This window comes from Myodes glareolus, chromosome 23 (genome assembly GCF_982192425.1).
Source record: "Myodes glareolus chromosome 23, mMyoGla1.1, whole genome shotgun sequence".
NCBI lineage: Eukaryota > Metazoa > Chordata > Mammalia > Rodentia > Cricetidae > Myodes > Myodes glareolus.
Genome location: NC_142048.1, coordinates 5,747,191 through 5,770,120, shown reverse-complemented (window position 1 = coordinate 5,770,120; position 22,930 = coordinate 5,747,191). Strand labels below are relative to the sequence as shown.

The window sequence follows — 22,930 nt, the reverse complement described above, 5'->3', positions numbered from 1 at the left end:
TGTTTATATCAATTTAGAGCAGCAGTTCTCATCCTGGAGAGGTCAGGGCTCCCTTTGGAGTATCAAATGACCCTAGCATAGCAGTGGCCTAAGACCACTGGGAAACACGGGTGTTTATATTACAATTCATAACAGTAGCAAAATTATAGTTATGAGGTAACATCAAAAATAAGTTTATGGTTGGAGGGGGGCCACTACAGCATGAGGAACTGTATTAAAGGGTCACAGCATTAGGAAGTTTGAGAACCTCTGGTTTAGTTCAATGTCTCCTGTAGGTCAGTCTTGCCTCACACTATGTAATTGAGAATTGCTTTGAACACTTAATCCTGCCTCTGCTGTCCAGTGTTGGGAGGACAGTCCTGACACTTCTTCCAGGCTGGACCTTTATTGGTTTGTGAGAAGGAAAAATAGACCAGCGAATGAGTATCCTCCATCTTCTCTAGATTACACTGCAAATTCACAAATGAAGTAGGACGTGTGTAAGAACTGGGTTTGCTGACCAGCTGAAAAGTAGGCGTAATCAAAGCACAGATAAGGATGGGCAAGAAGGAGGGTAAAGCTTTCCTGATTTGACAGTAGTTGGCAGTAGTAATGAGTAGTGAGGTAATCAATTTTGGATGATCTAGCAATGTCCTAACTGGTCATTTCTTCCATCTACATACCAGGCAATCAAGAACCTGGATAAAGAACTGAACTTTCATGAAACCAAATTACTGTAGTTACACTAGTTCAACCAAAATGGAAGAACTAGATAAAATGGTGTGGCCCTGCCTGTCATGGCTGTGTTTTCCAGGTTGAAGATGTACGACCTGAGAGGAGAGGCATGAGTAGTACTTGGAGTGCTCTAGTAGAAATCCCTGGAGCTCATGACCACAAAACCTCTTTCAGATTTTTAACATAATTTTGTGGGATTATAATTAACATCATTTCCAGTATCTCTTCCCTGCCCCTCAAACTTCCCAAGACCCTTCATTTTTTCTAATCCATTTTTTCTAATCTGTTAGCTTTAACAGCAGTTACTGTTTGAATGTGGCCTGTGTTTGTCTGCAGGACCTCTGAGCTATGACGCAAAGGGACGTTGAGTGTGCAATGGAATGTGCACAGAAAGAACCCTGTGCCTTGGAGGAGGAACAGAAAGTGCTCTGGGAGAATGGAAGATTCTACTGAACTACAAGTTTCCCAGAGTAGAGCCTTTCTGACCCTAGGGAGGAAGGGCAGTGCTAGGAAGGCCTGTGCTGAGTCAGTTGATCTTGCTCACCCAGTAGGGTACCCTCTAATATTCTGAGGCCCAGCTGGGTGGTCTTAGCTAATGAGGGACTTTGGAAGGCATAGCAATCAGGAGCACCAATGGGAGGTAGCCCACAGGTTCTTTCCAGGATTCTCCTCCAGTTCTGCTGTAGAGAGCCGTAAGGAAGGCCACAAACCATGCCATGGTGAGTGTGGGGGCCACTGTCCCCAGACCAGGGAGAGCATGTTAGGTGAGTTATCAGAGTCTGAGCTGCAGAAACTTGCTGTACCATGAGGTGTGTTTCTTGTATGCAGTAGAAGGATGGGTTCTATTTTTTTATCCAATCTGTTAGCCTGTGTCTTTTTATAGGTGAGTTCAGTCCATTTATATTAAGGGATATTAATGACCAGTGATTGCTATCTCTCCTGTTAATTTCATTTTCATTGTTGGTGATGTTAATTTGTGCATTTTCCCCATCTTTGGGATTTGCTGCTATGAGACCATCAGTTGTCTGTGTTTTTATTGATGTAACCAACTTTCTTGGGTTGGAGTTTTCCTTCTAGTATTTTGTGTAGGGCTGGGTTTGTGGCTAGGTATTGGTGAAATCTGGTTTTGTCATGGAATATCTTGTTTTGTCCTTCTACAGTAATTGAGAGTTTTGCTGTTTATAATAGTCTGGGCTGGCATCCGTGATCTCTTAATATCTGCATAACACTTGACGACGACCTCTTGGATTTCATTGTCTCCAATGAGAAGTCAGGTGTAATTCTGATAAGTCTGCCTTTATATGTTACTTGGCCTTTTTCCTTTGCATCTCTTAATATTCTTTCTTTATTCTGTATGTTTAGTGTTTTGATTATTGCATGGCGAGGGAACTTTTGTTTTTATCCAGTCTGTTTCGTGTTCTGTAAGCTTCATGTATCTTCATAGGCATATCTTTCTTTAGGTTGGGATAGTTTTCTTCTATGATTTGGTTAAATATATTTTCTGTGCTTTTGAGTTGAACTTCTTCTATACCTATTATTCTTAAGTTTGATCTTTTCATGGTGTCCCATATTTCCTGGATATTTTGGGTTAACCTTTTGTTAGATTTAATGTTTTCTTTGACTGATGAGTCTATTTCCTCTATTTTATCTTCAATGCTTGAGAGTCTCTCTTCCATCTCTTGTATTCTGCTGTTAATGCTTACATTTGTTGTTCCTGATCATTTTCTTATGATTTCTGTTTCTATAATTCCCTCGACTTTTTTTCTTTATTGTCTCTATTTCAGTTTTCAAGTCTTGAATAGTTTCTTTCTTATGCGTGATTGCTTTTTCTTGGTTTTCTTTAAGGGATTTGCTAATGTCTTCCAATTTTTTGTTTTTCTCCATTTCTTTGAGGGAATTTCTCATTTCCTCTTTAAGAGTTTCAAACACTCTCTTGAAGTTATTTTTTAGGTCATTTTCTTTTGCTTCATCTATATTTGGTTGTTTAAGTCTTGCTGTTGTAGAGTCTCTAGATTTTGCTGGTGTCATGTTGTTCTTTGTGGTGTTGCATGTGTTCTTACCTTGTCTATTCAGCTTTTCCGCTTATTGGTGTCGTTGGGGCTGTCTGCGATTCTGGTGATTAATCTTCTACATACCAGTGAATCCTAAGCTCAGATGCTTGTTCCTTGTTGTACGGTCAGTGTCACAGTTCTAGTTACCCTATTGGTCACTCCATGTTCTTGGAGGTTGCTCAGCACTCCTGAACTTTGCTCTGCTCTTGTGGAGTTTGCTGTCTCAGGCCTGCTCTGGCCTAGGTTGTCGGCTCAGACTTGTTTCTGTTAACGTCCCTGGTCTGGCTCCACTCCTGCAGAGGTCCCTGGCTTGGTGTTGGTCCTGCAAAGGTCTCTGGCTCTGGTCTACTGCCTCGGAGTTCCAGACTCAGGTGAGCCCAGACCTGCAAAGGACCTGGCTCAGGCTTACTCCGTCAGAGGCCCCAGACTCATGCCTGGATCTCTAGAGATCTCTGGTTCCTGCCTACTCCCTTGGAGGTCCCAGACTCATGCCCAGACCCACAGAGGTCTTGGCTCAGACCTAGTTCCTCAGAGGTACTAGACTCACGCCCAGGCCCACAGGGACCCTGGCTCACATCTGCTCCCTTAAAGGCCTCAGATTCACACTATGGCTCTTGCCCACTTGCTCAGCAGTTGCTCCCCTGTACCTGTTCCTGTGGGGTTTGCTGTCTCAGGTCTGCTCTGGCCCAGGTTGCTGGCTCAGTCCTGCTTCCACAAATGTCTCTGGCCTGAATCCGCTCCCTGTCTCATGGAGCTCACCATCTCTGGCCCTCTCCAGCCTAGGTAGCTGGCTCAATCCTGCTCCAGTAGAACTTGCCACCTCAGGCCTGCTCTGGCTTAGGTTGCTGCCCCCCGTCCTGCTTCTGTAAATGACCCTGGTCTGGATCCACTCCTGCTCCCATGGAGTTTACTCTCCCAGGCCCGCTCCATCCCAGGTTGCTATCTCAGTCCTGCTCTTTTGGAATTTGCTGCCTTAGACCTGCTCTGGCCTAGGTTGCTGGCTCAGTCTTGCTCCTATGGAGTTCACTCAATCTTCTTGTTTCTATCTTCCAAGTGCTAATATTATGATACTACAGACAGAACCCAGGGTCTTGCAAATGGTAGGCAAGGATACCAACTGGGTCATAAGCCCAATCCTATCTGGGTTTCTTTATTTTATACAAGGTCTTACATAGCTCAGGGTAGCCTCAGACTCACTAAGAAGACTGTATTATTTTTTTTTAATGTGCCTCATTCTTGGCTCTGTTATCAAACCATTTCCTTAAGGATATAATATGAAAAACAATGCTAAGTCCCAAAATCAAATAAATGGATATATTAGAAAAATCACATGAGCCTTATAGAATAACATCCATAATGTTAGCAAAAAGGTTATTAAGTTCCTGGATGGTGATAGTGTCTGCAATTATATAACTTTTAAATATATTAATTTATTTATACTTACCTCAATTAGGGGATTTTAGAAATTGTTGTAGGTGTAATACTCTTTATTGATGAGCAGGTATCGCAGTTGCAGGTGTGCATGCCCAGCAGGGGCAAAGCAAGTTCCAGTACCTAAGTCACCTCGGACTTAGTTAATTAAGAGCAGCCTATTTGTATATGGAGGACTGAGCTGTACAGAATATCAAGGATTTCAAAGCTTGCTGGCAGTTATGAGCTGCAAGTGGGGCCTTGGCATGGACGGTGTACTGACGCTGTGGGGATTGTGCTAGGAAAAAATGGCTTGCTGCGGTGGGAAAAGTCACGGGCTTACGTGCCTGCTGGGGAGTCCACAGTGGCAGGCAGTCCACAGGTGAGAAACATGCCCAGGCTGGTGAGCCAGGAAGCATGGCATGGGAAGGGGGAAGGCATGCGTGGACCTTTTGGGCCAAATCCCGTTGGTATGGATCGGGCCCCACATTGGGCTCCAGATGTAGGAGAATGCAAATAAAATAGTCCCACACTAGCTCAGAACTGAGTATAATAAAAGGTTCTTTATTTAGGGGGGACTCACAGATCACAGTCCTGTGCAAAAGCCAACAAGAGGAACCAAATCCAGCAGTCAGGTGAGAGAGGAGAGAGAGAGAGCGTAAACACATGAGCATACACATTTTTTGTACCCAAGGCCACTCCCAGCCTAATCCAGCATCACAAAGGCCATTGGTTGAAGAAGGCTCTGCAGCAATACTTTACCCAATGGAATGAGGTCCATGTGGAGAAGCAAGTATAGCCAAATCTAAACATCTTAACTATCATATCAAATAAAGATTTTTAAACTTGCTAACTCTTTGGGTGTAGACAATAGTGTCTGTTTTGAGTAGAGCTGATAACTGTTAGACTCTGTCTATCTGTCCTCCCAGGGTCTCAAAATCCCTGATAATCTCATAATCCATTTACTGTAACTGTGCCATTTTAAAAGAAAGAACAGTGGGAATGTCATTTGACTTTCCAGCCTTTCCTAGGAGGTCATCTTCAGATTCATTATTATATAGGATACCTGAGTAAAAAACATGTCTCTGTTCAAATGTTAGGGTAGAGAACTTACACCTGTTTCCCTGTCCTGAGAGAGGAGCTGTAACATAATTTTTGACTGGACATGACCTAGTGGTGATTTAGTTGCTTACATTTTTTTGAACTTTTAAAAAAAATTTTATTTTTTCATTAGTGAACTCACAAGTTCTCATTGTGGTTTGTTTCCTTTTCATGTGTATCCTTGTTGATTAGTTCCATGTGCAGTTTGTTAGTCATTGTTCTCCCTTAGTCATTTGCTAAATTATACCTCACTTTGCAGTTCAATTCCACTATATATCTGTCTTCTCCCTGAACATAAAAGATGACATGACTCCATTCTTTCATAGTCATTTATAACACAAATGAAACATACCATAACATAATACTTTCTTTTTTTAAATTCAGATTTTGGATCTTACAATAGAACTGGCTGGAATGGGTCCTGGTATTGTAGACCAGGCTGACAAAAACCTACAAATTTCCATCTGATTTCTCATAAAATCATTCCTTATTCTAGAACTCAAAGTATATTTCTGAAGTTAATTATGCAGGTGTATATAATATATACTTTTTCTTTGTCTTTCTTTGAGACAGGACCTTACTGTGTGGTTACCCACTGCCTCAGGAATGAGGTAACTTGAGTTATAGGGTTAGAGAATATCATACAGTTCTGGATTCACAGTTTTAGCTTCACTGTGTTACAAATCAAAACAAGAAACATAAGAATGCTACAGATAGCATAAGAGAGAAGGCTAGTTGGATGTCTTTGTAGAGATTCCATGAAACTGTTCACAGAACTTCAGTCTTGGAATATCCATTCCTGTTCTCCAGGAATCAGTGAGAAAAAGTATGTTTGGAATAGGTGGTAGGTGCCATTTTTTTATGTTGAGCAATGTCTCAAATATTTATTAGTTACTGAATTTGTGGGAATTTAGTAAATTATATATTTCCTTAGTTAAAATTAGAAATTGTTTTTAGTAGACAGGAAAATTGCATGTTTTTAGAGAGTAAGTTGTTGTTAGAGGAGCCCGCTTGTTGGTTCCTTGCTGCTCAGTCTTGAAATAATCACACAGAAACTATATTATTTAAAACACTGCTTGGCCCAGTAGCTCTAGCTTCTTATTGGCTGACTCTTACATCTTAATTTAACCCATTTCTATTAATCTGTGTACTGCCACGTGGTTGTGGCCTAACAGCAAAGTTTCAGCTCATCTGTCTCCAGCACCAGCTCCATGGCTTCTTTCTCTCTCTGTGCCTCTTTTCTCCCAGCATTCAGTTTAGTTTTCTCTGCCTACCTTAGTTCTGCCCTATCAACAGGCCAAGGCAGTTTCTTTATTAACCAATGGAATTCATAGCATACAGAGGGGAATCCCACATCAGTAAGTATTGCTTCTAATGATGTTGAAGTTTCTAGCTATATGGTATTTATTTTTATACAATCAGTTCTGAAAATGTGTTCTCAATTCTATTATATTCACCGTGTATGTCGAGCATACTCATCAGAAAATCTGAAATCTTGTCAAAATGTTGAAAAGCCTTACGGATGATACAAGCTTAACTGGTAAAGTCTAAAGAGATACTCCAATCATCAAAACGTACTTGTGTGGCTATTGCTGGTTGTCAACTTGACTATTTCTAGAATGAATTTTAATACAGTAATGGAGGGCATGCATGTGATCTGAATTTCTAGACAGGAAAACAACATGCCTTTCATCCAGACATTGAGGCTGAATAACAGGCCTGTCATCCAGACCTTGGGCTGGAAGGCCCATGTTTAATCTGGGTCACATCTTCTGTTGGAATACTATTTAAGAACAATGGAAGAAGGAAGAGTATTTTTGCCTGCTTGCCTCACCTCTGTCAGCCCATCTACTCCTTCTTTGAGATCCCAGCAGACCAGCTGAGACACCCAGCCTTGTGGGACTGAGCAGATACCAGATTCTTGGACTTTCCAGTCATAATTAGCCATTGTTAGACTGCAGCCTATAAGTCATTTCAATAAATTCTCATCTATCTAGCTGTAGAGATTCTTCTATAGATTCTGTGACTCTAAAGTACCCTGACTAATATAGTACTGAAAATTTTGTGTAACACATCAGTATCTTGGAGAATTACTCAATAATTATCATTGGTGATATGCAAGATATTCATCAGAGTGGCTATAGTATAGAGCCAGTTCAGACGCCCTCTCTTCAGCTGCTCAAGGAACAAGCTGGGAACATCTCCTTGGACACCTGGGAACCCCTCTAGAGTCCAGTCTCTTGCCAACCCTCAAATGGCTCCCTTAATTAAGATATATACTTCCCTGCTCCCATATCCACTCCTCCATCCCAACTGTCCCATTCCCCCAAGCTCTCCCCATCCTCCTCCCCTTCTCACTTCTCTCTCCCCATCTCCCCTTACCCCTGTCTCACCTTCACCCCCAAGCTCTCAATTTTTGCCTGGAAATCTTGTATACTTCCAATATCCAGGGGGATAACTACATGGTTTTTTTTGGGGGGGGGCACCTTCCTATTTAGCTTCTCTAGGATCATGAATTATAGGCTCAACGTCCTTTATTTATGGCTAGAATCCACTAATGAGTGGGTGGAGATAGAGACAGAGACCCACATTGGAGCACTGAACTGAGCTCCCAAGGTCCAAATGAGGAGCAGAAGGAGAGAGAACATGAGCAAGGAAGTCAGGGCCCCGAGGGGTGCGCCCACCCACTGTGATGGTGGGGCTGATCTAATGGGAACTCACCAAGGCCAGCTGGACTGGGACTGATGGAGCATGTGATCAAACCGGACTCTCTGAAAGTGGCTGACATGGAGGGCTGACTGAGAAGCCAAAGACAATGGCACTGGGTTTTAATTCTACTCCATGTACTGGCTTTGTGGGAACCTAGTCTATTTGGATCACCTTCCTAGACCTGGATGGAGGGGGGAGAACCTTGGATTTCCCACAGGCAGGGAACCCTGACTGCTCTTTGGACTGGAGAGGAAGGGAGAGTGGGGGGAGGGGGAGGGAAATGGGAGGAGGGGAGGAGGTGAAAATTTGTAACAATAATAATAATAATAATAATAAAGAACAAAAAATAATAATTATCATTGGAAATCATTTAAGTTTTCTAGATATAACTTAATAATTTCTAAGTCTTTTTTATAATAGATAGTATTCAGTGTGGGTTTTTTTTGCTCATTGAGGTATATTTAAACAGGGTTTTGATTTAACAATAAAGACCTGAGTTACGCTTGGCTCTCATGTTGACATTGGAAAATAGCATAAATAGCAACCCTGTTATTACAATTTTATGAAGAAGGAAATAAAAGGAAAACTATTGGTAGGTGAGTCTGGTAATTCTCTCTATGCTGGTAAGTTCTATACTCAGAAGTTAGATAAACAAAATTCATCCATTGTGTTTAAGAGTGTTAAGCATAGTCTTTAATATGGGATGAATTAGTTTAAAACTTGGCTTTGATCCTCAAAACACATTCATTAAACTTTCCTCAGTGGTTAGCTTTTTTTCCCCTAACTAATTTGTAATGTCAAGGTAAGACTACAGACATTATCATAGCTCTAGGTCAAGTTGTTGTCAATCTAAAAAGATAGCTCAACTTTAAATCATGCTAAAAGTCTCTCTAGGAAGAAGCCACCTCCCTGTTCTTAGGATAAAGCTTATTACATCTTTAATAAAGGAAGTTTAAAATTTGGTACATAATTTGATATACTAATATTTGTTTTTCAATAATTTGATTAATAAGTATTTCTCATCTAGTGAAAATAGAAATAGTTTTTTTTCTTTAAAAAACATGCTTTGAAACAACAGACAGAATTACATTCAATAAATTTTCTCAGGTGAACTAAAAACAACACAGGGAATATTTTGTGGTCAACAGTCTGATATTGAAATATAAGAAGTCTAATTTTTTGTTTGTTTTAGGTTTTGTTGACACAGGGTTTTGTTGTAGCCTTACCCAATTTTAATCCTCCTGCCTCAGCCTCCTTAATTCTTCTTTTTAAAAATTGCCTTCACATATTTTTGTGTAGAGGTATCAGTAGTTTGGGAGACTTGCTCTGCAAGACCACCTTCCAGGGTTCAGGTTCGAAGCCACAGAGCAGCAAAAGAAATTTAGAATATTTCTAATCTGATGCTGTTCCAGTTATGACTCTTTATTGTTCTGCCCTATTCTTATGCTCTTGTCTTATAATTTTTAGCACTAATTCTCTAACCCAATTCTAATTCCTTTCTGCTTTTTGTCCATCTAGTTTAAATACACTTTTTTCCCCCAGAGACTTGAAGCAATGACAAGAGTTACACCTCAGTGGGTGAGCAATAAGGGCAAAGCCATTTCTTCTGGCAACACAAGGTTCCAAGGTTTCAGGAGTAAGACTCTGACCAGAGGGAGGGGGCACAGTGCCCTCTGCAACAAACTTTGAAACATAGGTCTTTATCAGCAGACTTCGCAAGCGGAGAACTGGCATGCTTTTTGTAGGATGCTTTGTGTACATAACTATGGTTATACACCTGCAATATTGCCCTATTTCATCATAAATCTTTAAAGGACTTCGATCTAACAAGGTCAGACACCTGCAATTCTGACCATGTGCATAATTGTAAAGTTTAAAACCTATTACAAAAGCCTTCAGTATAATTTGAACTTGCTCTGAGGTAAAAATGAACTAATTGTGTGCAGCTTGTCTTAGACTGAGGAGAATATCTTATTTTCTTGTCTTAGTTTGAGTAAAACGAACAAAGCAGGCTTATACACATCTTACAGTCCCCAAGGGACAATAGATCTAATTATTAAGCATAGCCTAGTAAATTTTCTAAAATCGAAATTATACAGCTTACTAAGTGCTGAGGTTATATGTCGTGCACTGTGCATAGTTAAAAGTTAGTGTCAGATCCAAAGCACCAGGTATGCTGCTCCGTGTGGAGTTAGAAAGGAAAGTGGGTCAGCCAAAGAGAGTTGTATAACAGAGACTACACATCCATTGTGCTATTCACACACACTGCTTATGTGTTTATCTCATGCATTTATTCCATCCATTGGGTATATCCACAGATGGTCAGGAAGGTGACTTACCATTACATCCATCGACCAATGGAAGTCACATCTCTCCATTTAAATGCTTCTAACTGAATTAGATTGTGATTAACGTGGTCGTACATAACTGGCCAAGGTAAAGAGGATAAGTGATTGGGGAGTGCTCAGACTTAAAGCAACATATATAACTCAATCCCCACCCAGTTCTCAGGGGTCATTGTGGAAGCTGTGTCAGGAAGAGTGTAAAAGGCAGAGGTATGATCCCTTCCCCCAGATCTAATCCCCTGCAGCTCAGACCTAGTTCTGCAACAGATCGCCAGCTGAAGCCACCTTTGCCCTGCCCATTTCTCCTCTATGGATATAATGGTAAGTTATTTTGAGTCAGTTTAAATCTATGTCCACTTAGCAGCATAATATTCTTTCCTAAGGCCAATGACCTGCGTATTAGGTTCTTAGTCTGGTAATGGTGCGAGGAATGCATTTGATCCTGTGAAGGACTTAGATACAGTCAGGAAGTGGTACTTACTCCCATAGTATTTGTGCTACTATTGCACCGGTGGGATGGTCTTGTCATGGCAATCTTTACTGTAGCTTGAAGTGTCTGTCGTTGGGCATGACTGGTGATTACTTGTCTCCTCTAGTAGCTTGCATAGACCCTTTCCACCACCATGAAAGCAAGTCAGTAGGGATAAAGATTCTGCTTCTTTACCACTTTAATTTTGCCATGACCTTGACTCAAACATATAGTGTCTTCAGCAGTAGGATCTTATCATCAAGTTCTTGATAGCCAATAGCAATACAATGCAATGTTTGGTATCTAATTAGCAAGACCTCCAAAAGAAGCAACTTATACGTGGCATAGATTTATTTGTTACCCTCTGGTGTCCGGTAGGGACATTATTGCTCGGTTTCAGAGTTACTCCATTTTAATTCTCTTTCTCCTCTCTCTACATTTCTTTTCCTATGTATCATGTTTGTATCTTTCTATGTGAGTGTGTGTTAGTGATGTTAAACCAAATTTCCATGTCTTTTTCAAAGGTCTTCTGTTTTATTTATCTCTTTCCCTTCTCCTTCCTGTCCCCTACTTCCACTCCCCCATCCCAGGTTAATCCTCCTTGGTCCATTGTTCCCCATATATCTGTGCATTCTGTCTCCCCTCTTTTCATAGCCATCCCCATGGCATTTTAGTAATTTCATGAACCGTGTTGGTATTACAATTGAAACACATATATGAAAATTTAACACCAACCTTCACAATGACAGAGAATATGTAATATTTATCTTTATTGTTCTGGGTTGCCTTTCTCAAAATAACTTTTTCCAGCTCCTTCTGTTTAGTTGTGAATTTCATAGTTTCATTTTTCTCAATATCTCTGAGTAGCCTTACCCAGTATGACTCTAACAATTTTTATTCATCAGTTGGTGCAAATCTACGTTGTTTCCATTTCCTGTCTATTGTAGATATAATCATAATAAATATGAATAAGCAAATGTCTCTAGAACAGGATTTGAACTCCATGTTGTGTATGTGTACATGTATGTGTATGTACATGTGTATATACACACAACACACATAAATTATATATACATATATATGCAATATATATATATTGCATATATATATATATATGAGTGATACTGCTGGTTCCTATGGTAGGTACTTCTAGAGTCAGCTCCATGCTGATTTTTAAAATGGTTTCACCAGTTTGCATATCCTCAAGTACTAAAATGGAGTTCCATTTTCTGCAAATCAGTGCCAACACTTGTCATTTTTTGTTTATTTATCTTAGACCTTTTTCATTGGGATGAGATGAAATCAGAGAGAAGATATAATGTACAATTCCCTAATAGCTAAGCATGTTTAACATTTTAAGTATCTGTCAGCCATTTGTATTTTTTGAGATTTCTCCATTTAACTCTATGTCCCATGATTAATATTTAAAGTATAAATACATTACAACTCCCTTCCTTTTCCTCTCTCTTCAATCACTTCATGCCTCCCAATGATTCTGCATCAAATTAGTTTTCTTTCATCTTTTGTTATTATTATTGCATATTTTTATACATCTATGCACATAAATATTTAAATATAAGTTACTGAGTCCATTTGGAGTTTCTTGTATTTGTGTGATTTCAGGGCAGACCACTTAGAGCCTTCATCTGGTGATAGATAGCCAACTAGGAAGCTCATCCCTGGGAAAACATAAATTCTCCCTCTCAACATTCATTAGTTTTCTGTAGTACTTTGTCTAGGGCTGAGGTCTCATTAGATCGCACACACACACACACAGAGACACACAAACCTATATTAGAATGTCTATTGGCCAGGAAGTTGGGAATTGAGAGTAATACAGACAATGGAGATTGAGATGATAGGATTTCAGTTGGAAATAGATTCATGAAAAATTAAGCTAGAGGTCCCCTGAGTGGTATTTTGGTCCAATTTTTTTCTTATTTTTCCCATGCCCAGAGAAATTGAGTAAGGCCAAATTAAAAATTTATGGGTGTATTTTTTATGGCATATTGGATCTGCTGGATGCCTACTAATGATAGTAACAAGTGGGGCCTAAATAAATGAATATGAAAAGGTAGGTCCAATGGCAGTCAAGCACTGAAACAGAGGCAGGGATTTTCAAAGAGATTTTCACCATTAAAGAGAAGGCCATTGCTCTACATTGGGAGCCTAGCAAGATGCCCTAAGTGTAAGACTCCATTCTATTAAGTCTGCAGTTAATGGAGGGATTAGGCAAAGTGATTCCTAGTCCCAAGAAACAGTTTCATACAAAACCTGCTACAAGCTGTGGTCCAAGCTTGCTTGGCAGGGTCCATCCCAATTTAGAAACCAAACTTGCGCTGGTTCTGGAAAAAAGAATAAAAAAATTTAGGTCATGGATTCTTGGTCTCTGGGTTCAGTTCAGCCCTGTTGCAGACATCTATGTTCGGCAGAGTCGGAGCCCCAGTGCAGAGCATACAACAGTTCATTGCATAGAGCTGTGAGGATGATGCCTGGGTTGCCCTTTCAGATGACAAGATGTTGAGATACCTAAGTAATGAGACATCTGCCATGCAGAGCTGCACATAGGGAGTGAAAGTAACCAAAGAGAGAGGTGTATGAAAAGCTGCAGGGAAAATGTGACGTCAAGGGCCTTTGAAACTGAAGCCCCATGTATCTGAGACAGAGCTTCCAGATTTGGTGTTTGCCCTGCCAGGTTTCAGTCTTGCCATAGTCCAGTCTTCCTCACTATGTCCCCATTTCTCTTTTGGAATGGGAAAGGGTATTCTGTGCCAGTGTGTGCTGGGAAGATGTAACTTGTTTTTCTGATTTCACAAAATGTCACAGTCAAGAAATTGTCTTGAGTGTCAGAAGAGACTTTGGGCATTTGAACAGTGTAAGAAGTTAAAGACTATGGGCATTGACGTTGAACGCATTTCATCATGGGTTGACTATATGCCTGTAGTGACCTGGGTCAGAATCTAGTTAACTGAATGAAAAACCTAGAGATAGTATAATGTGTTTGAACACTGGTCTCTCCTTGGTGGCTTTCTTTGGGGTACTTGTGGAATCTTTAGTAGGAGGAGCCTTTCTGGATAGAATTCCTCACTGGGGATGGGATTTGAGTGTCTACATCCTTAATCAATTTCCTGTTCTTTGTGTCCTGCCGTCATGACTTCACCACCACTATAGATGGTATCACTAAAGCACATAAGATACAGTTGAAATACTTGCTTATTCAAAGCCATTTTGCAGACCTGACTTTTTTTTCTTTTTGTTTTGAGGACAAACTTTCACTGTGTAGCCCTGGCTGTCCCGAAAACCAGACTGACTGGCCTCACCTCAGAGATCCCAATGATTCTGAATCATACATGCTGGGATTAAACACCCTTTATGCCTGGGTGTTTTTTTTTCTTTTTTGTTTTTATATTAGTGGCCCATGAATCTGGAAGATAGGTTTTTATACATGTCAAGCATATGCTGTTGTGCTGAGTTTCACCAACATCTTGAATTTTGAAATTTGACAGAGGGTCTTATTCTGTTTCCCAGGATGTTGTGAATACTGCCTGAGTCCGCTGAGTCGCTTGATTGCACATTCTTTTTTACCTATTGTGTTTGTTTTGAATTCTTTTGAACAAATATGGTCTTTTGCCTGTTTGCATGGGTATGCACCACATGTGGTGAGGAGATGGCCTCAAAGTGCCTGAGTGTGGGGTAATGGATGCTGTGAGCCCTATGTGAGTACTGGTTGTTGAGCTCACCTATCTGTAAGACCAGCAAGACTCTTAGCTGCTGAGCCCATTCTCCTGTCTTGTATTGTTTATGATCAACGTTTACATTGCTGATGTGTTCGTTTGCGCATTTGTAACTGTTTAAACATTCACGCCCTTTTAGTAACACTATTGATACACTTTAAACTGGGACACTTCCGTTTTCTGGAACTGGAATAAATGTATAAGTCTTCATAGGAACTTTAGTAAATATCTCTGAGTTCTTTCTACCATTTTTTAAATTGATTTTTATGGGGGAGACAGGGTCTTACTAGTATGTAACTCTCTCTGTCCTGGAACTCACTGCATAGGTCAGGCTGGCATCCAACTCAATTAAATTCACCTGCCTCTGCGTCCTGAAAGCTGAGATAAAAATCTTGAGCAACAGCATCCAGCTTGGCTATCTTTTTTTCTAGTTAGTAAGTTTTCATACTATTTCTCTGAAATGTACTCAGTACCTTTGATCTGATTGCTTGCATCTCTATTTATGTCTATTAATTCACATTTCTTTTCCAAGGCTATATTCTAGTCAAAGTGAAGAAATGACAGATGTGAACCTTAATATTTGGTTTCTTTCTAAAATTACTTAGTGATTACATTAGAAATTCTGTATCATGGAATAAGTGTGGGGAGCACCAGAATTATATATTATCAAGGAAGTGTACATGCACAATATTGTCACTATCATGCTTTCTGTTCTACACATGCATGGGATATTTTAGAATGCAGTGACCTATGATGATGTGCATGTTAACTTCACTGGGGAAGAATGGGCTTTGCTGGATCCTTTACAGAAGAATCTCTACAAAGATGTGATGCTGGAAACATACAGGAACCTCACTGCTATAGGTAAGACTAAATTTTCCTTCATGTTTTAAAATAAGGGGACAACTCTTTCTTGGCTATTGATAATCTTCTGTAATTTTGGTTGAGAAAGAGGAAGAATGAGGTGAATATGTCAGACATGATTCTAAGGTTCTCTGAAGATAACAACTTAAATATTACACAATTTCTAATAATATATCATACATTTTCTGATACTATATTTTAGGCTACAGTTGGGAAGACCATATTATTGAAGAACATTGTCAAAGTTCTAGAAGACATAAAAGGTAATTTTCATGTGAAAGGTAATACAAATGTGCCTATGAAGAAAATTTAATGTGTCCTGGAAGTTTTAAAGAAAAGCAACAGTGTAAATAAGCATAGCTTAAGTTGTATTGATGATTATTAAATTCCCCCCCCAAAAAAGTCCATATACCTCAATGTCAGGTAGCCAAAATGTGTTTGAAAGGCAATTATCTAAGAAAGAAGACAAAGAAACAATGCCTTAAATGATACCACCATTTGAATCATAGCCCTATGAGAGCCATATTGTGAAACTGCCAATCCATTTAGATTTTGTACCACTCAGATATTACAAAACGTAAGAATGTTGAATAGATGATAAGTGTTTATTCAAAGCCTGCTAATAAGCAAAAGGTACATAGTAAAGCTAGTGTTACTCATATACTTCTTATAACTGCTCAGCTTAGTGAGAGGGGTAGTTTATGAGAATCAAGAGGTTGTTGTGGAGAAACTTTAATACCTATACCACATGTCTATGAAGAATCAAAAGTTAAATTTTGTGAATGCAATGTGGAAATCCTTTATTTGTTATTCTTAGTTTACTAAGGATTTCACATGTCACTCTTAATTCAAGCCATGTAAATATAGGAATATGGAAAGAATCAACTTAACTCTCTCTTTCTCTCAAACAATTAGAAGATATGTAGTAATTCCCACTTTGAATAGACTTGTAGAATGTGATACAAGTTTACAATTAATTGGTTTTCCAACTTTATTGGGAATACATCAATTAACTCAAACCAGAAGAAAGCCCTATGAATATTGGAATATGTAAATACTTTGTTTGTCCTGATTCACTTTGCAAATGTAGTATTATAACACAAAAATTCTAGTTGGTCTTAATGATAAAAGCCCAGAGACAGATACAGGATTGAATGCTGAAGATCAGAGAAGCAGAAAGGTCAGCCACTAGAGAGTTCTTTTACCTCTACCAGTGCTCAGACTGCATCTCCAGACTCCATCTGTCTCCACCAAACCTCAGACTGTACTGTCTCCACCATACCTCAAATCACATTGAGTTCCTGTCTCCTGCTTTATAGTCCTATCTCCACCAAGCCATATCACTCCTGTCTTTACCTCCCAAGTGCTGGTATTAAAGGTTTGGGATCCCAAGTGCTGGGATCACCTTTGTGTGAGCTCTGTTTCTCTTTTAGACAAATTCAATCTCATGTAGCCCAGGGTGGCCTTATACTAACAGAGACCGCCTCTGCCTCTGTCTTCCAAGTCCTGGGATTAAAGGTGTGTGCCACCACTCTCTGGCCTCTAGTAGCTTACCTCTGATCTTTAGGCAAGCATTATTTGTTAACCATAAATAAAATATCATTACATATTATGACTCACACTTTTGGAATACTTGTGAGTGCAAAAGCGAGGTAAAGTTCTAAATTTCTCCAGTTCAAGTTAAATATGTGAAAAACGTCATTTAGAAAAAAAGGATGCTATAAGAGATGTTACATTTACCCTTTTTGGTCTAAAATAAGGAAAGAAATAAAATATAAGAAAAACTGTATTTAATAAACACATAACTATACAATATATACAGACAATAAATACATCAACAATGTCTAATCCATTTGCAATTGAAAAATTTCGAGAAAATACTACATATCTATCCTATCTTCTTGAGTCCAAAGTGTTGTACATAATTCACTTTCTATTCTTACGTGCATTACCATGCAAAACTATCTTTGGATATCACTTCTTTAGTGAATTTCTTTTCTGAGTCAGGCAAACAAGAAAAACTATAACTGTAACTATTTAGTATTCAATTCCCTCAGAGACCCAGAAGGAAATATTAACTGAGTAAGCAGGCAGTGTGATCAAGTGACTTCCAAAAAAATCTGAGAAATGACAAAAGCAATTGGCTACCTGGACAGTCACCCAAGGTTCCTCAGCAATGCTGGGGCATCCATCTTTGGCCCACAGGCCTAGAATATTCAACAAACTTTTCTATGAAGCAGAATTTTTGAAGGACTATCCCTCCTTGACTTGGCAAAGTTTTGTAGTCATTCTCTTTTGTATCCTGCTTGTCCAATTAGGACAGCATACCATCAGCAATCAAGGAAAAAGCACTTTTTTACCCACTGGCTTACTTTTGCCACAAAGAAAGTAAACTCTGTGTAGAGTTTCATTGATGCCCCTTATCTTCTCTGAAGTAGATTGATGCTACAAGGAGCAGACATGGCTCATTGTCACAAAAAAGAGCCTATGTTATTAAAGCTTCTTAAATGCCATATTCTGTAGACCTCTGAAGTACTTGAAGATGACCTGTCATTTTAAAATATATCTGTTTGATCTTGAAAACATACCTAATATGACTTCAAGTTCAATTGGAATAGATGACTAATTGCTAATTTGCATTTCCTTAATATCTTAAATAGTTGGTAATAATAATTTCAAGAACTAGAAATTTGCATTTCATTGTTAAATGAGCTGTTCAGGTACAATACATTGAACAAGAGTAGAAATGTATGTCCAGTATGTTCTAACACAATTAGTCTCAAATTTGTATCAATATACAAAATTTTTATACAATATACAAAAGTCCAAACCAGTGTGGAATATTTAAATCTAATAGTTGCTTTTTAAATGTAGATTCAATATTCTACATTTCTATCTTATCTATATTCCTCCCTTTCTTATTTTCAAAGTAGATTCAATAATCTAACCTTTTATCCTATTATATCTGCATCCCCTTTTTTTTCTTTTCGAAACAAGAGTCTTGAATCTAATCTCCTTTGTTTAGTTTTTTCTCCTGACCATTATAACCAATTGCCTTAAACAATGACAAAGAACCATAACCTATAGTATAATTTAAAACCACCAACTCCACCTCTTGGAAATGTGGACATGTTCTTAATTTACTTACTGATGTCTGGGGGCAACAGCATCTTTAGGAGATCCTGAAAAAGAAAAATTTGTGTTAATTGTCAAGTCCTGGGAGAGGTAGCTGTATCATTTGTTGTCTAGTCTCTGTGTAATGGGAAAGTGCAGAACTTATCTCAAGTCCTGGCTTGAGTAGACTATGAGGCTGGTTCATCTCAGCTAGCTACCTTGAAATTGCTCTGAGTCATTTGTAGTGCAAAGCCAATCTTTAGATGTTTTTCAGCTTGGTGGTATTATCATAGTCCTGATGGAATCATCCTTGTGGGGCCCATCCTGCTTTTGGAGACTTCAAAGGTCACTGTTAGGTATGGTCATGGATCACTGTAGAAAACTATAGACTGAAACCTGAAATCATGTGCAGGAAGGTAGATGAAGGCTTTTTCTAGAATTAGTTGGTACTCTATATTAATATCATGACAAAAACTTTAAAATACATATATATTAATCTTACAAATTTTGAGATAATGTTTATGCCATAAGAAAATCTGTTAATGAGTTAATATAAAAACCAAAGGATTATAAGATTAGTGGAAATAAGATAGTCCTTAATTTTTTTTTCTTCTGTCCCTTATCAGGTAGCTCTTCTGACATGAGACAGAGATTTTTGGATATTACTTTAACATGCATGCTTGGGTTTAGAGAAGGAGAGAGCCACACCCCAACTGTGGTTTTTAAAACAAAGCCAATTTTAATCTTTAATTGAACTGGGAGTACAAAAATACCATTTGCATTATATGTCTGTAGAGAACAGCAGAAACAAACATTTTGGAAGATTTATGAAAATTCTATCTGGTTGGAAATATGATATACCAATAAGCCAACTTACTCTTTTTCTTGGGAATTTTTTTTCTGGATATTTTCCTGTTTCTTCAGATGTCTCATTTGTCCAGTGTTCTTCGGATTCCTTAAATGTCTTAAATACTCTTGAAAAAACAGAAACAAAGCCCTTTCCCAACACTATTTTTTTAACTATGGAAAAATTTTATATCCAAGTTCTTCAAAGATTATTATAAACACAAACTTTTTTTCTAAAAGTTTCCCAAATTAAATCAAAGGCACATCACTCCAATAAAATACTTGTGACATTAATTCTTTTAGGTTATAATATTTTTACATTTTTTAAACAATTGCAGTGTTCTGAATATAGTTCACATTTTAAACATTTTAAAAGACATAAGCACGTTTTAAGAGCTACAAACACAATCATAAATTTTGAACTAAAGGAACTAAAGAAAGATCTAATCAACCTCACCCAGGATGGAGATTACATCAATCTTTTCAGTTGGCGAAGGAATCTGCCAAGTTTACTGTCAAAGTAAGTAAGACCTTATCTCATTAAGAAATGAAAATGTTCTCCTTTCTGCTATCAATTATTTCCCCAGTTTTATACTTTGTCTTCATTTAGTAATTATAATTCTTAAGAACAATTTTTACTAGAGTATAAAATATTAGGAAGATTACAAATACTTAGTTTTTGAAAATAAAGCATTTCCCTCCTAAAATGCAAATACCCAGTAAGTAAAACATGCCCATACCCTAGGCAGAACAACAAAAGAGATGCAGTTTAGTAAATGTGGTGGTAAGGTTTAAAAAAAAATGATTTCTGTAGACTCTAGGACCATGCAACAGAGAAAGTGATTTGGCTGTTGAAACTGCTTTCTTGGGACCTGGTTGCAGTCCAGCAAACTTCTTCCTGGAGGTCTTCACAATAAAGCACAGGATCTGGGTTCCCAGAAGGGATTGCTTCCAACTGGAATGCCAAGCTGCAGGACATCCTTGCAGGCATTCTGCATGTAGTACTGCTGAAGCTCTGTGGCTGCCTGTGAGAGACCTGATCCTTTTGGTGCCAGCCTCCAGCTTGAGCTCCTCCACCAGGCACTGCAGGGCACTTTCACTGGCCCTGGAAGACATGGAAGCTACCAACCCTAATTTTTGGAACATTCCCTTTTGGCAAGTTATATCTGATCAAATGAAAAGCATTTGTTAGTTTTATAGGTTAGTTAAGATTAAATGGACATGCTACTTGATGAGCTATCATTTCTTCTAATTAAGAAATCTCTCTTATTCAAATACAATCTTTATCAATTTTGATGGTATCCATAGCTCTTTTTCTCTAGAAAGTAAAGCAAAAACCCCTTCCCCAACATAAAACATGTCTTGGTTTCCATTCTGAGGTCAACATGACTTTAAAGTATACCAACTGATTTAATTCCATAGCTTTTTCTATTATTCAGTGTCTCTTCACAGCTGTTGTTCCTTTCTCATTAGCATTTAGAAAATTCAAAGTTAATAAAGCATTATGCAATCTATTTTTGGGGCTCTTTATCATTCCTTTCTGTTTATTCAACATATCCTTAAGAATTTGATTTGATTACTCTTTAACTTCCTGCGCTGTAGGGTTGTGTGGTATACCTGTAATATGCTTTATATTATAATAAGCAAAAAAACTGTTTCATTTTCTTAGACACATGTGCTGGAGCATTATCTGTTTTGATTTGTGCAGGTATACACATAATGGTCATAACTTCTAGCAAATATGTGATTACCAAATGAGCCTTTTCCAAACTTAAAGCAGTTGCCCATTGAAAACCTGAATAGGTATCAATGGTGCAGTGTACATATTTTAGTTCTTCCAAATTCTACAAAATGAAACACATCTATCTACCATATTTTATTCTTTTGAGTACCCTTTGGGTTACTTCCTACAGGTAGTAGAGTTTGGTTATATAAAAAGCAAGTAAGACATTTCCTTATAATTTCCTTGGCATTTGCCAAATTTTTTAAAGGTTTTTTTAACCTTGCTATTGACATAATTTTTAGCTTTTGGTTTTTCGAGATGATGTTTCTCTTTATCTTTGGAGCCTGTCCTAGAACTTGCTCTGTAGACCAGGTTAGCATCGAACTCAGGGAGATCCACCTGTCTCTGCCTCCAAAGTCCTGGAGGTAAAGGCCTGTGCCACTACCACCCAACTGACATGATGCTTTTTATGAAGTTCTGAGGCCTCCAGAACATTTCCATTTCCAATCAATAATTGATCAGTTTCTGCATTACCTTATGCTAGAGGACTTGACAGACCTGTGAAAGATCAGATATGTGTTATGTATATGGGATGTCTCTTATTCCTAATTATTTCTTGTAACTGAATAAATAATAAAGTCGATTCTGTATCATCTGGTATAGATTCAGCAGTTTCTATATGCAAAACAACCTTTTCCACATATTGTGAACCAGTAACTGCGTTGAAAGGTTCCTTAAAATACATTAGTGGCATGAGAATCACATATAGCTCTTACTTTTGGACAGAATTATAAGGGCTTAGATTCACCTTACTTAATTTTTCTAATTTATAACCTGCCTTTCCTGAATAATTTGCATCAGTATAGAATGTAGGGGCTCCAGATATTGGTGTTTCCTGTACAATGTGAGAAAGGATTCAGCTAGTTTTTTTTTAATATGTTGAATTCCCTTGCTTTTGCCTTATTTGTTATAAATCTTTACCAGAAAATTATTACAAGCTCTTTGCCAGGGTTCACTTTCTGCCTAAAATTTGTCAATTTTATCTTCAGTGAATGATACAACAATTTCTGCTGGGTCACTTCCTGTTTATTGATAGTAATATCAATTTTTCATTTAGAATTTATTCAGAGACATTTTACACATAAGTTTTTAATTTTTTACTTGGTTTATATGGTTAAAAAGTTCGTTCTAAGATAATATTTCCATCTGCATTAAAAATTCCTGCAGGGGAATGCTTGGAGAGTAATATGGCCATAACTCAGTTAAGTTTTGGATCCACATGATTGACATGTGCCTTCTGTAATTTCTCTTCTATCAAAGCCAATTCTGTCTCAGCTTCAGTTGGGACTATTTAAATTCTTGCCACAATCTAAGGTTTTGATCAATTACTTAGTTCCTCAGGGCCTATCCTATTGGACCATAAATATGAAATGCCTCCTAGTAATCTTTGTAATCTTTGTGTGTCATTGAGAGTCTAAAATTGATCTCTCCTAATTTGTACCTTTTGGGGTCTAGTTTTTTTGTAAACCTATTTTTGTTTTTGTTTTTCGAGACAGGGTTTCTCTAGTTTTGGAACCTGTCCTGGAACTCGCTCTTGTAGACCAGACTGACCTCAAACTCACAGAGATTTGTCTATCTCTGCCTCCCAAGTGCTGGGATTAAAGACATGCGCCACCACAGCCCAGTGCAAATGTATTTTTATAGCTTAAGTAATTAATAGAATCTCCTCTTTGTATTTTTTCAGGAGCAATTTGTAATTCACAACAAGGCAAGATTTTCTTTACCTCTTCAAACATTCTTTCTAAAGTGTCTGCCTTTGAACCAGATAGCAAAATGTCCATGTAATAATA

At 38.3% G+C, this 22,930-nt stretch overlaps 1 protein-coding gene and 1 pseudogene across 2 annotated transcripts in view; one reads left to right on the top strand and one right to left on the bottom strand.

The window, feature by feature from the left end:
- The window catches only part of LOC125405992 (uncharacterized), a 31,064-nt gene that overhangs the window by 1,873 nt on the left and 6,261 nt on the right, over nt 1-22,930 (top strand). The window contains exons 1-3 of one of the 2 annotated variants that reach the window (XM_087901070.1): nt 13,934-14,162; nt 15,269-15,397; nt 15,600-15,660. In XM_087901070.1, the coding sequence (XP_087757196.1) occupies nt 14,150-14,162; nt 15,269-15,397; nt 15,600-15,660 (203 nt within the window). In that variant the 5' untranslated portion in view covers nt 13,934-14,149. Of the gene's footprint in view, nt 1-13,933; nt 14,163-15,268; nt 15,398-15,599; nt 15,661-22,930 lie in introns of those variants that run through there. The other variant, XM_048442787.3, reaches the window with a different exon arrangement.
- On the bottom strand, nt 20,266-20,473 carry LOC125405998 (guanine nucleotide-binding protein G(I)/G(S)/G(O) subunit gamma-10 pseudogene; annotated as a pseudogene).